The sequence below is a fragment of the Larus michahellis genome, chromosome 1 (assembly GCF_964199755.1).
Source record: "Larus michahellis chromosome 1, bLarMic1.1, whole genome shotgun sequence".
NCBI classification, from domain to species: domain Eukaryota; kingdom Metazoa; phylum Chordata; class Aves; order Charadriiformes; family Laridae; genus Larus; species Larus michahellis.
In genome coordinates this window covers 120,076,054-120,089,442 of record NC_133896.1, presented here as the reverse complement: position 1 = coordinate 120,089,442, position 13,389 = coordinate 120,076,054, and the positions used below count along the sequence as shown (strand labels likewise).

Genomic DNA, 13,389 nt, shown 5'->3' with positions numbered 1-13,389 from the left:
CTGCTCTTGACGTGCACTCCCCATGCCTGGTCCATGAGGAGGAAGCTCAGCAGCCACTAACTCTGGTTTACAGGCCCCACGTAGCATTTCAAACCTGAATTAGCAGAACCTTTTAAGAGTATCATGGCCCTCTTCCCTACCCCGTGTACGGGCTTGAAAGTCTCTTTCGCCAACGTGTTCAGAGACCAGGCAGTCAATAAGCAATTTTTATATCCTAATGGCTTCTAAATTGCTGATGATTTAACGGGAAGGGAGAATGAGCTGGAAATGCTGATAGTGCAGGTATGTATTTCAGGAAGGCACAGAAGAAAAGAGACTTTTCAGTCCTTGGAAAGGATGATAACCACAATGTAACAGAACACTGAAATTTGGAGGTGTGAACCACATAGATAGTTTTCTGATGGCTGGACAGTTGTAACTGCGTTAGTGGCTTTTTGTCACTGAACAGAGATAACCATGCTGTACATCTGATGAGTATCATAAAGCCTAATTAATAATTGTAATGTGCTTACCAGCTGACAAGGGCTGTTGACAAGTGCTAGGTATTGTCACGCTTAATTGAGGGGTGGGTACCTGGCATTATAGCCGTAAACTTGAAGATGCTCAGATACTACTGAGGTGAGAACTGTGTGAAGCAGGTGGACAGATTGCTGTCACTGAAATATTGCTGAACTGCACATTAGGGGACAATATATGCCTATAATCTGTATTTTTCTCTTTTGATATTGATTAGAAGGGGTGACCTATTACTGGCTGTGGCCTTACAGAGTTCCTTTATCCTACATGTTTCAAAGGGTGGACTTAAGAAGTTGAGTAAGAGAAATACCATATTAACTAAATCCTGCAATACTGTATGAGCTCTTCTATTTATCTGTCAGAAGATATGAAGGGGTGCGTGTCCTGATGCATGTGCGTAGCCTGCAGATTGACAGACTGTGTGGAGATAATTTCTTGTGCTCAGCAGAGGAAGCAGCTCACCTGGAGCTGCTTGGACACCCAACCTAATTTGGAGCTCCGTTGTCTCTGTGCTGTGGTATGGTGTGTAGGGGAGATATATCCTAACACCAGACCTTGGGTGATAATCTGAGGCCTCAGCCTTGTACCCCTGGCTGGGATACAAGGCAGTGATTCCAGGTAGGATTGAGGGCAGGAATGCTCCGGGGGCAGCAAATGATGGATTCAGAAATCTTTCACCTTCATCTCCTGGGGCATTGGTTGATGTCTATCCACTCTGCGAAGATTATATTGGTCAGGGGTGTAATTCAGGCTCTGGTGTGAGCACCAGAATATCACCATTCTGGGGCTGAAATAGCTCCCTTGGGCACGTGTGGTGCAGCAGCTGCATCTGGCTACCACCATCTACCTATGGTGCTCCTCTCCAGCAAGGATGTGGTGGCAGAGCACTTGATGCATATGTCATGGTAGCTTTTCTCTTCATCTGGAAGCACAGACACATGAAACATCTGCTTGGATAGCTCTTGGTATGGGTTCACCATCTATGTTGGAGAAAGCTCACACTTGCCCTGGCATTGTGGTGGAGGCCACTTCCACAAAATCCTGCTGTCCCTGGAAATTCAAGCAGAGGACTACAGGGGGTTGGAGAAGATGCAATGCCTCTCTGCTCTGTGTGTGCTCCTGGGTGATAACATTGTCATGCTCTTCCCAGGTGGGCTTATGTGAGAATGTCCTCACATGTCACTGTCACGCTTGTTTCCATGGAGCTCCAGAGTAGCCAGGCAAGTTGTGCAAGGACAAAAAAAGATCTGCCTGTCCTCTGGTCAGAACCTGAGAGGCTCTTGTTTTACTTTCTTTGAAACTAGAGACTGTTTGCATTATAATAGGGCAACCGGAATTTTGCATGTATCTTCAATAGAGGTGGCAGTAGAACCTCATATGGCAGAAATTCTCATATTGGAGAAATTTTGTAATAACTGCTCAGTAACACATTATTTGATACTCTAATTGAAACTCTATGGCTTATTCTCACTTGGGCTATTGCAGAGATAGACTGGACATAAATATATTCAAAGCATTTATTTTTAATAGACCTTTTTTCTCCTTTTTGCTTTATAATTAATCGAAATATTCAGAACAATACTGAAGAAAGAATATTCTGTGACTGCAGATGGCTCTGGGTGCCTGAAACCAGAAGAAGGCTCGGCCTGCAACTTCTCCACTGTCCTGTGCTAGGGGCAGGGCATAGATTAATGCTGCTTTTTTTTGTTTTTCTTTTCTTTTTCTTCTACTTGTAGCCCAGGAGATGCATACACCTACTGGACGCTCAAGATTAGAGAAATGGTGCAGTTTCAGGCCTAAGGCAGTAGCTTTCTCAGTCAGGTTGCTGCGCAGTGCAGGGACATGGCTGTGGCACTGGGGTACTGCTTTCCTTTTCCTTTAGCAGACATAACCAAGACACAGCAGCTCCTACAGCCTTTCTAAAGGAAAAAAAGGGGTGTGTGTGGGGGGGTGTGTGTACGTGTGAGAAGGAGGGAAAGCACTGTGTGTGGCAGGTTCCTTACCTCTTTGAAAAAAGGGTAAGTATCTTTGGGAAATAGATGGAGAAATACATCTATTTTAATTACCTTCCTCTTAGAAACTTCATTTGTTTTTCATGGGAATTTTCATATAAAATTCAATTCAATAATGCTTCTCAGTGTGCAGAGAGAATAGCTTTGGTTTTTTAAATAGATCACATGGAGAAAAATGGTGGGGTTTTATTTAACAACTTCTTTTTTGACTTTCACTGGTGAGACTTCTGAATTAAATATTTAGAATTTCTGTCATTGTTTAAATATTTCATTTGGAAAGTTCATCTGATAATGAATTACATTGACAGAAAAGAACATTTGCTGCAGCATATGTTGTTGTTAAAAGCCAAACCTTGCTTGGATTGAAAAATATTGTCCTTGAAAAAATTGCACCCGGCTCTTCTCGCATTCCATGTGTGCATCCCAATCTCGCATTCTGGCAGAACAGGTCACAGAGCCAAACAAAGAAATGCTGGAGAAAATTGAACATTTTCCCAATGAGGATAAATTTAAGTTATCAGAAGAGGTGCAGTGTCATAGCACTGATAATATTTCAGGATGATTGCTGTACCTCTGAAAAGTATTTTTGTTCAGTACTTTCATGAAAGTAGGAGTGCACTGTGCCAGCTGAACATGTGCCATCTGATGGTTTACATTTTAATAAACCAAATTCAAATGTGAGTTTGCTGGCATAAGCTTTTAGCACAAATCTGGGAGAAGGTGGTGATCTAGAAGACACAGTTGGAAAGGCTGCAAACAAATACAAAAACTACCACCAAATGTGCAGATGCATTCTGCATTGCTAAAGTGCTGTTTGTAGATGGTCTGTAATATCACAGGTCTGACTCACACCAAGAGGAAACAAAGACAAATCTGGGCAGAGGCTCTCGCCTCAGGCAGGGTGGCCTTTCCACCTTCGTACACAGAAAACAGCTGCATCAGGGAATGTAGGAGATGGGAAACTCTCAACATTAAACAATCAGTAGGCATACGTGGGATATTGGGGAAGCAGCTGTATATTGAAGCAAGAGCGAGCTGAATGACAGTTTGGGTACCTACCTGAAGTTTTCTCAGAAAGAGAAACGGGTTTGGACAGGTAAGAATGGAAGTTCAAGGAGCTGCATCTCCCCAGGAGCCAGGGCTTGTAAGCAATCCCCGGGAGGGGAGATCCCTGGAAGCCAATGATTTCCCATTGTGGTTCAAGTGAAAAAAATTAACAACGCAGCACACTTCAGCCTCCCCACGTGCCTTCTTTTCCTTCTCTTCTCTGTCTTTATTTCCAGCTCTTCTGCTAGCCCCAAACTACACCTTACTTCTTTTTTTTTCTTTTTTTTTCTTTAGGCCTTTTGGTAGGCAAACAACTTTGCTTTGAATATGGTGATCACTTTGGTTAAAACATCTTTCAGAAAATTTCTTATAAGTTTGGTTAAATACGATGAATAATACTGAAATGTCAAGATAGTTCTTCCTTTTTCTTGCCTCCACTCTTCTGTTTCATCTAGAGTTTGTTTCATTTAGTCATGTGAGTATTTCATGGTAAATTTGTAAAGATTTATTTTGCAGCACCCCAACGCATTTAATAGGGTATTGATCTGTGAATAACATGGCAGCTGGGACACTTTTCATTGATCTTGGAGTTTTGGCATTATAAGTTGCCTGGTGTTGCTATTACTCCACGAGTGGATCTCCTGCAGGATTCATGAGGGGTTTTTCTAGAGTGCCACTGACAATTATGGTATTTAGAAGGAGAAAGATTTGTCCCCTTTGGACTTTGCAAAGTGCCTTTGGGGGGATTGCACCCACATATAAAGAGTATTTGGAGTACGAGTCGAAGTTTGTTCCCCTAGGCCAGCACTCAAAACACCACCAGCTGTGCTTTCAGGAAAGTACCTAAGCCTTGATTCCTGAGCTGGACTATTTCCTGACCGTATTCTATCCACGTAAAAGACAATAAATGTTTGCTACCCTTTTATTTTTGCAGGTGATGAGTTCCTGTGTGTGGAAACAGCAGTTCCTTCCTTCCTGCCCCTGGAAGGCGGGAGTCTGAACAGGGTAGGCACCGAGTGAAAAACATTTGCAAGCAGCAGTTGCCTCCGTCATCTCCCTCACCCCAGAGTTCAGGGTGATTTATAAGATGTGGCTAGTGAAAGATTGTGACTAGGCCACACTTCGTAGCAGTGGGCTCCGTGCTCTGCAATGTTATTGCAGGCTCAAGGGGCTTTCTTTGATAAACAGCTTGTGTATTTATGTCATCTCTCCTCCTATCAAAAACGCACTGTAGAGCCTGAAGGGGGAAGTGCTTATTAACACTAGAGCACTGCCGGGCATCTGGGTGGGCTTAGCACATAAGAAGAGGTAAGGTTTGGATACAAGTTGAAGTTGCTGCATCCGAGGCCGAGGAAAGCTCTGGCACAGCTGCTGAGAGGAGCAGCGGCGCCAGCAGTGCCGGGCGGCGCTTCGAAAGATCTGTGGGAGTGCTCCCACAACCTGCCAGCTGCTGGCTTCTGGCACAGAACGTCTATCACATTACAGCGATTGCCGCGCAAAGACTAAAACTGTAGGGCTTCTTTTGGCCTGCTTGAGGATATTTATTGTGTTGCTGATTTGTTTGCTGTTTTGCCAGAAATCACGCCAGGCTGCGATGATCTGGTTTTGAAGAGGTTGTTTTGCTCATTCACAAAAATCCACTAGTGCTGAAGCCAGGTAAGCTCCGTCAGAGGCAAAACCGTGTTGGAATACTTCTGGGATACAAGCCTGGATTTTTTCTATCAGGAATAAAATAGCCAAGTCAAGAATAAGACTGGGGAAGCCTACCCAGAAGACAGAAGACCAGAGGCAGGAAATACACGCTGTTTGTACGTGTGTAAGGCCCTGACACCGCAGCCTTACCTCTAAAGCTGATTTGGTGGGTTGCAAAAATTAACTGCTGTGCTAAAGAAACAACATTCCCCCCTCGGTCTTATTCCAACTTCACACATATTTTGAATTGGTGGCTTTGTCTGAGTCCCTGTTTCATCCTCTCCCCTTAGGTTACTACAAATAACTGCAAGTTTACTGGTATGCCTTAAAAATGCCAGACTGTTTCTACAATATATACATTATCACCACAATGATCTTATTACACCAAAAGGTTAAACCTTATTAATTGAACTGAAAACAATCCTTATCTCTTCTGAACATGTGCTCCGCAAAACTCTTAATATAGATTCTAGGGAAGCAGATAAAAACTGAATTTTTTCTCTCATTTCCACCTGTGAAGTCCTGCTGCTGTCATTGAGGCATCTGGGGTATAACAGAAGACAAGCACTGGCCAGTTGTTTTTATCTTTAATGAATAAAGGCTTTCACACTTGTGAAAGTCGTATGACTCAGGATGGGCAGCCCTTCACAGCAAGAATGTTAGGAACGCTAAAAATAAAAGCCTGGGGAGCTTTTAGAAAAGAAAATTAAATGTAATATGGTGATGCTTCAACTGGGTTGGAGAAGAAATGCCACAAATGATAGGTTTTGTCCGGAGATGTAGAACTTTTAATCAAATCAGTTTAGGCAACACTTAATTTCAAAGAAGGCCTGCCATCTTTAAATTGTAGGCTAACTGCAGGAGATGCTAGAGAACGCTACTGTGGCAACCACCTGGACGGGATAAACTGGGATTTAAATTTTCTTTCAAACATACCAATCACAGAAATTTTTCTAAAACAATGAAAAAATATATTCATCTCGGACCTTCCTATTAATGATCACGTCTCTCTCTGCGTGAAGAAAAAAGCAGCTTTATACAAAATGCTTCATGTTCCTACTCATTTCACAGCAAAGGGACGAGGGGTTTCAGTGGGTGTAAGTGAGGTGTCTGAAGTCCCCTTTCTAGGGTCTCCCTCTAGGAACAACCTCAGGACAGAGGGTCCTGGGCACCAAGTACTAGATTCTGCAGCCAGAAATATCGTAGAACCTACTCAGGCTGGATCTGTCCTGGTGAAGAATGATTCCCTGACATCTGTCCATGAACTACATCTAGTTCATTTTTCATGCTGCCAAGTGGATAGTTTTCCATCCCTTTCTTTAGCATAGCATTGTCTGCTATTAATTCTTATGAAGATTCAGCAGTGTAATACATCACTTCTTTGTGTCCATCTCTTCATCAGGTTTCAGCTGTCTCTAAAGGCGTACGGAGGCAGATAACATAGGAAGTTGTTGCCTCTGACTCTCTTTAGACACTGGGTATCTTCAGAAATACTATTTTTGCACTGTGTGTCCCTGTTCCAAGTTAGGCAATTTTTCTGCATTAACACTTCACAAAACAAACAGAAGTTAAATGAAGGGAAATTGAAATTTCTGCACCGCATGTTAATCCAAGGGGAACATCATCACCTTGTCATGGATTTTATGCACCATGGGATTTAAAGCGTGAGGCGCAAGAGAAGCAAATGTGTAAAGTTATTTGGGATATTAGGCAAAAAGACTTTCTGCAATGCTGTTACATTACTAGCCAAAGATTATTATTTTTTGCATGCTGTCATTGTCCTATTTGCCACCTAGACAGTGGTCTCTTGTTAGAGGTAAGTGATGGAGAAAGAAGGTACAGGAGCAAAAGCTACCTCAGTTGAAAAGAAATGGCTCTTCAGTGAAGCTGATTATGAACGTATGTGACTCTTTCTGCTTGCACTAGGTATGTTGAACTGGCTTTTCATGTTCTGCCACATTAGGTAAAAGATCTTGGGGAAAAATAAGTGCCAGGTTACGGTATACCTGGGGCGAGCCATAGAGCAGTGTATATCCACTGACACAGTAATAATAGCCTTCCAAGAAAGAAAATGCTGAACAACTTGTCTGACATCAACACTCCTCTGTTTTTCCATAAGAGCACCAATAATCAGGATTCTTTTCAATGTGCCACTGATTCAGGGTGAGATTTTTGGAGGTGTTGAGAAACAACTTCTTAGCCCTCTCCCCACCTCCCCCTCAGCATCAGTGATTGCTGTTAGCATTTCACAACTCTGAATTAGAAACTGCTATCTGCTCAGGAAGAGGAAGGACGTTATGCTTAAAATGTATTTTCCTAGTGTATTTTATTCCAAAACACCTTTAGTGGCTGAAAATGGGTCACAAGAGGGACTTGGGGGCTGTACTGCCCCGCTGGGGAGCAGCAGGTTCCCAGAGAAGCTGTGAGAAATGATGCTAAGTGGCAGCTGAGCTCATCACAGGGTTATCTCCTCACTTCACCTGCTCCCCAAACTGTAAGCGGCATTCAGAAGAAAAGCTATGAAAGAAGAGTGGGAAATCTCTTCTTGCTCTCACACAAGGGGATTCATTGGAGAAAGGTGTTACCAAAGTGTCACAGAGAGACAGGGAAGCAAGATGTCCTGACTCTGGGGTCTGTTTGAAGCTAAGAGACAGACCAACCAAGCCTCGTCCTGAAACGTTACCTATTTTCTGCTCAGGCAGCGCTGTAGTTGCTTTAGGTTTACATTATTCACCAAGAATATAGAACAATGGGTGCCTGCAGCTGACTTACCTGCTCTGGAGAGGAGAATGGGGAGGAGAGCAGAGCTGGGAACACAGAGCAGGAAAATACACAGGTCATACAGAAAAGCTTGACACTGACTTTAAGGTTATTAATTCCTTAACATAGAGGGAAAAGCAAAGGAGAGAAGGGAAGGGAAGGGAAGAGAAGAGAAAAAAGAAAAGAAAAGAAAAAAGAAAAGAAAAGAAAAGAAAAGAAAAGAAAAGAAAAAAGAAAAGAAAAGAAGAAAAGAAAAGAAAAGAAAAGAAAAGAAAAGAAAAGAAAAGAAAAGAAAAGAAAAGAAAAGAAAAGAAAAGAAAAGAAAAGAAAAGAAAAGAAAGAAAAGAAAAGAAAAGAGAAAAATGGTCAAGTTCTGTATGTGCATATCTGTTTTATAACAAAATAATAGGATTCTGTGACCAACAGTGAAATATGATTAGCTAGTCACAGGTATTTCTGATATTTCCCCATAATAAAATGGCATGTTTGAATAGAGAGAGGAACAAATAATGAGATTCTTGACTTGCCCCCTTCCTGTGTTTTAATTGTAAACAAGCAGATGCAATCCATAACGCTAAATAAGATTTCCCCACATTTCCTTCTGAAAATGGTTTTAAGCAAGATAAGGCACTAAAATTTAATCCTTCTAAGAATGTGCAAATACTGAATCCTTGATGCAGACACAATCTTACCATGAATTTATATGGGAGCTTTAATGGTTTTGTAAATTAATCAATAACACGGTTAAATTATATTTGCTCGGCTAATTATTTTCCATGTCCTGTAAATTAGAACTTCAGCAGTCTCTAAGAAAAATCAGTCCTGCTGCTTGTATCACATTTGTGTTTACTTACTGATATGTTATTAAAATGCTTGTTTATTTGTTCTGCTATAGGCTGGTAGCTTTTTTTTTGCTGTTTGAGTGGCAACTATGGGGTTGCAAAGCCATGCAAGGATAATTACATTATTATATATTTAATATGCCAAATCCATTTTGGCAGATAAACACCATGCATTTATAGACTCTCCTCAAAATCCTCCTTGTCTCACTTTTAGGGGAACAGGATTTAACCACCCTCTTCCCCCAAGAAATCTTCAGGACGTTGATTGGGTTCTTAGCGTTTTGACTTTGAAGGGCACAGCTTCAAACATGGGTTGAATTAGATGACATCCAGAGGCTGCTTCTAACTTGAATTATTCCCTGATTCTGTGGATCCGGTCATCCAAGAAGTTTTCCCCACTTGCTTTTCCCGAAGTCCCGTACCCAGACCCCCATCACTTATGGGTCTGCATGAGACAACTAGTTTGCAGCACCCAAAGTAGCAAATTGTGATTTCAGTTACACAGATCCAGACTGTTTCATGCGATAGCAGTCTATGCAGTTCCTACATCAATACAATAAGAGTTAGTGTGGCGTCTCCAAATGAATGCACTGGGAACGTATACGTTCTGCCCAACAGAATCAAGTCACCCTTTACTGGTGGTCAGAAAATGAGACCCTTCACAGGAGACCAGGGGCTGCAGCAGGAGCTGAGCTATTATCCCCCAGAGTCCTTGCACCTGCGGCCGCACCTCACCTTTGGGAGGAAGGCACTTCCCCACTCCCCCTCCGCTTGCCGGCAGAGGCAAGGAGCGCAGCAGGGCACCGGGGCATGGGGCTGTAGGGGCAGTCAAAAATGACATGGGCCTTCAGTGCACAGGGCAGTCATGATCCCTAAGCCAGGAGGGTACAGGGTCCCTCCCTTGCCTTACTCACAGACACGGCAAAATGGGCTCGAACTGCCAGGGGAAGCTGACTGATGGCAAGCAGGAGCTAAAATTGCAAATACAGGCGTACGTCAGGAGAAATGCAGAGCAGGCAGTGTAGTTTCTGTGGGATCAGATACCACTGAGCCCCACAGCAGTAGGAACAAACCCCAAAAGACTCCTGCTTAGCTTCTCTCCCACTTTAAAATACTTTTGGAGCTGCCACCAGACTAACTGCACTTTTCGGGGCAAGGCACTCAGTGCTGCAGACAGCAGGTCTGATTTCAGAGATATAACCAAAACCAAAAAGGCATAATGGAACGTTGCCTGGCCACAAATCAGGGCTCAAGGGACCAGAAACAGAAGGAGAGGTGACCTGCCTTCATTCTTTTAGCATGTCTTTATAAGCAGCAGCCTGCTGCAGAGGTTGCAAAAGCAGGTAGATATGAAAGCCAAACTGAATATGGAAAGATTTGTAGAGTGCTTCTTACTTTCCCTTGCCTCCTAACCATAGTTTTATGCACGCACCCACAGAAGCACACTTAGGGAGCATAAAATATTACACGTAAGTGGGACTTTTATCTTTTCACTATCTTTGATATGCCAACAAGCTGGCATATTTAGCACTGCACTGCTCTATTTTTTTGCATTTACTCTCTGTTTTTGAAGGTATATAAATGGCAAGAAAAGAAATAGAGGCAAGAAAGTTCAAATGAATAGCAGGAGACTTGTATTTCAATATCTAGCTAATTATATCCTAAATTGATCTTTTACAGTATAACAAATTAGTTCTTGTCTTAATGTATGGAGTACTACTTTATAACAAAAAAATCCTAGTTTATGCTTAATTTTTTATTTTCCCTGTTAAGGCACATGCAGACCTCAGACTGAATATTTCATGCATACCTTTGTAGCTATATGAATTTGTAAAAAGAATCCACAGTTACATGCCTGTTTTTTTTTTTTTTTAGATTTTTGACTCTGTTTTCTCTTGCTCTGACTTTCTCACATTTCTTCACCTGATATTTTCCAGGGTTGTCTGCTGGTCACATCACACAAAAACTCTTGAATGCACAGTTCACCTGCTCCCTATAATTATTATGTTTAATCTTTTTTTTTTTTGTAAATTAAAATGATGTTTTGCTAAAGTATTTGTTTGTATATGAACAGCTCTAATAGGTCTTTACTTGGAGAGCCAATATTTTCCTTTGCACTAGACTCCGTCATAGGGTAATTGCTGGGTTCACTTTTGCACAGGAAAACAATTCGTTACCTAGCTTAAGTGACCATTCTATAGACCTGATTGTGCAATCATTTCAGCATGTGGACATCTCCAGAAGCCTGCCTATCCCCACAACACTCGGTAGAGCAACAGAAATGTATAAAGCTATAGACGTGTACAGGTATTAGCAGGACTGAGGTCTCTTATTGTTCCTTTCTCCCTCTTAAACGGTCTTTTGCAGCTTTGATTATCCTCTGCAGAACGGTTTCAGGTTCAGAGTTCCTTTATCTTTTGATTTGCTTTGTTCCTTGATCCCGTCACTGTAGTACTCTCCTTCAAGCTTCAGAACAAAAGTAGTCTTGGGAGCAGAGGCCCTGTGGCAGGGAGCGGGGCTCTGCTTTCCTCCTGGCAATTTGCCACCGAGCTGAGCCGAGGCAGAATGTTCTTGCTTGTTCAGTGCAACAGCTTCAGTAACTGCACCAGTGCACACATAAGACTCCCTACTGAGACCAGTCCATTTCCTTCGCACAGACAAACCTGTAGACAATAGCTAGAGTTAAGGGTAGGGCTTGCTTTTTTTTTCTTTTTTTTTTTTTTTTTAAATAAGCAACTTCAATGCAAAGCATTTTCTTTCCTCAGAAGGTACATTTATCCTAAGTGGCTCTTGCTGGTTTACACACACCCTGTCCTTTCTCTTGCTTTGGAAAGTTGTTCCACTTGATTGCTCAGTTTGCTTCTTTGAGTCAGTGGTGGCAGGGGAATTATAAAGGCGATGAAGGCGCAGCCAAGTCCCAGGTAGCCCGTGTCAGATTTAAGCTGATTTAAAGTCGTGCTGACTAACTCTGAAACTTTCTTTGCATAAGGGACAAACACTTTTGGAAAAAGTTGCTCCTTTTTTTTTTTTTTGCCAGCAGCGTGTATCTGGTTCAGGGAACCTGCTGAGGTGTGCTCACCTTGCAAAGGCAACATGGTCGGCGGTGCTTTGCAGATTGCCGGGCTGCTCCTTGGTGGCATTGGCATGATCGGGACATTCGCTGTCACGGGCATGCCACAGTGGAGAGTGTCTGCCTTCATCGAGAACAACATCATTGTGTTTGAGACCATTTGGGAAGGCCTGTGGATGCACTGCATCAGGCAAGCCAACATCAGGATGCAGTGCAAGGTCTACGACTCCGTGCTGGCCCTCTCGCCGGACCTGCAGGCATCCAGAGGGCTGATGTGTGCTGGGTCGGTGCTCTCGTTCCTCGCTTTTGTGGTTGCCATTATTGGGATGAAGTGCACGCGGTGCGTGCGGAGCACCTGGCAAGCCAAGGGCTATATTATTCTGATGGCTGGGCTCCTCTTCATCCTCTCGGGTGCCGTCGAGCTCATTCCAGTCTGCTGGGTTGCCAACACCATCATCAGTGACTTCTACAACCCCGCGGTCAATGTTGCCCAGAAAAGGGAGCTTGGAGAGGCCCTCTACCTGGGCTGGGCAGCTGCCTTCTGCCTCATTGCTGCCGGAGCCATATTCTGTTGCTTTTACCGCTGTTGTGAGAAAACCAGAAGCTACGGATACTCCGCACCAACCCACTACTCCACTGACAGCCAGCATTTGCACAGGAAGACCGAAAGCTCATACTCCAAAAGTCAGTACGTCTAGATGCCTCCCGCCTTTTCCAGTTTTTGAAGCATTCAATCCTTCTGGATGGATTTCAGTTTCAGTACAAAAGGGCAGCTAGAAAGCTGTTTTTGCCTTCTGCCCTGTAACTGCTGCGTTTTGGAGCTGCAGTTACCCTCCGTGGGCTCTGCTGTGGCTAATGCTGCAGCATGGACAATTTTAAGGCATGGAAAGGTGAATGTTTAATGTTATTTCAATAGTAACTTGGAATAGTTTTCGGGTTGTGTGGCTTTGCTTTGGGTTGCATTTTATGTCTAAAACAGTAATAAAGGGCTTAAAGTTCCACTGTGATATGAAATTCTGGCGTACTGCAAAGAAGAGGGGAGTTAAAGAGCCAGTTCTTTTTTTTTCCTTCCTGGGAAAGAGGGGATAACAGTAAATAAGGACAAGATAATAATGGTTTGAAAGGAAAGCATTCACTAAGGGATTGATTTACTGTAGGTTTAATGGAAGGTTGCATGAAGAGTTTATTCAGCAGAGGAAGGTAGGCTGAAATATATGAAAAATATCCCTTATTTCAGAGAATAAACATAGTTCTACATTCATCCTAAGTATCATCTTTTTGGTGAAAGTTGGTATTTCTTTTGTAATCCATATAGGTCAAACTCATTCACATCCTATTTAGAAGCAGCAGTATTCCCTTGCAAATCCCTCGTGGCTTGCAGTGTTTTGCAATATTACACAAATCACAAACACTGTGTCGGTTAATTGCTGCAGGACCCTGTGATATATAT

General features: G+C 42.8%; 1 protein-coding gene across 1 annotated transcript; it reads left to right on the top strand.

Annotated features, from left to right (window-relative positions):
* Positions 1 to 10,303: 10,303 nt before the first annotated feature.
* On the top strand, positions 10,304 to 12,637 carry LOC141737869 (claudin-8-like). Its single transcript, XM_074572856.1, has one exon. The coding sequence runs from the start codon at positions 11,963 to 11,965 to the stop codon at positions 12,635 to 12,637; it is 675 nt and encodes a 224-aa protein (XP_074428957.1). The 5' UTR covers positions 10,304 to 11,962.
* The last annotated feature ends 752 nt before the right edge of the window (positions 12,638 to 13,389 follow it).

Excerpts from the sequence above, each read along its gene's own strand:
- LOC141737869 (XM_074572856.1), top strand. The coding sequence starts at position 11,963 with ATGGTCGGCGGTGCTTTGCAGATTGCCGGGCTGCTCCTTGGTGGCATT.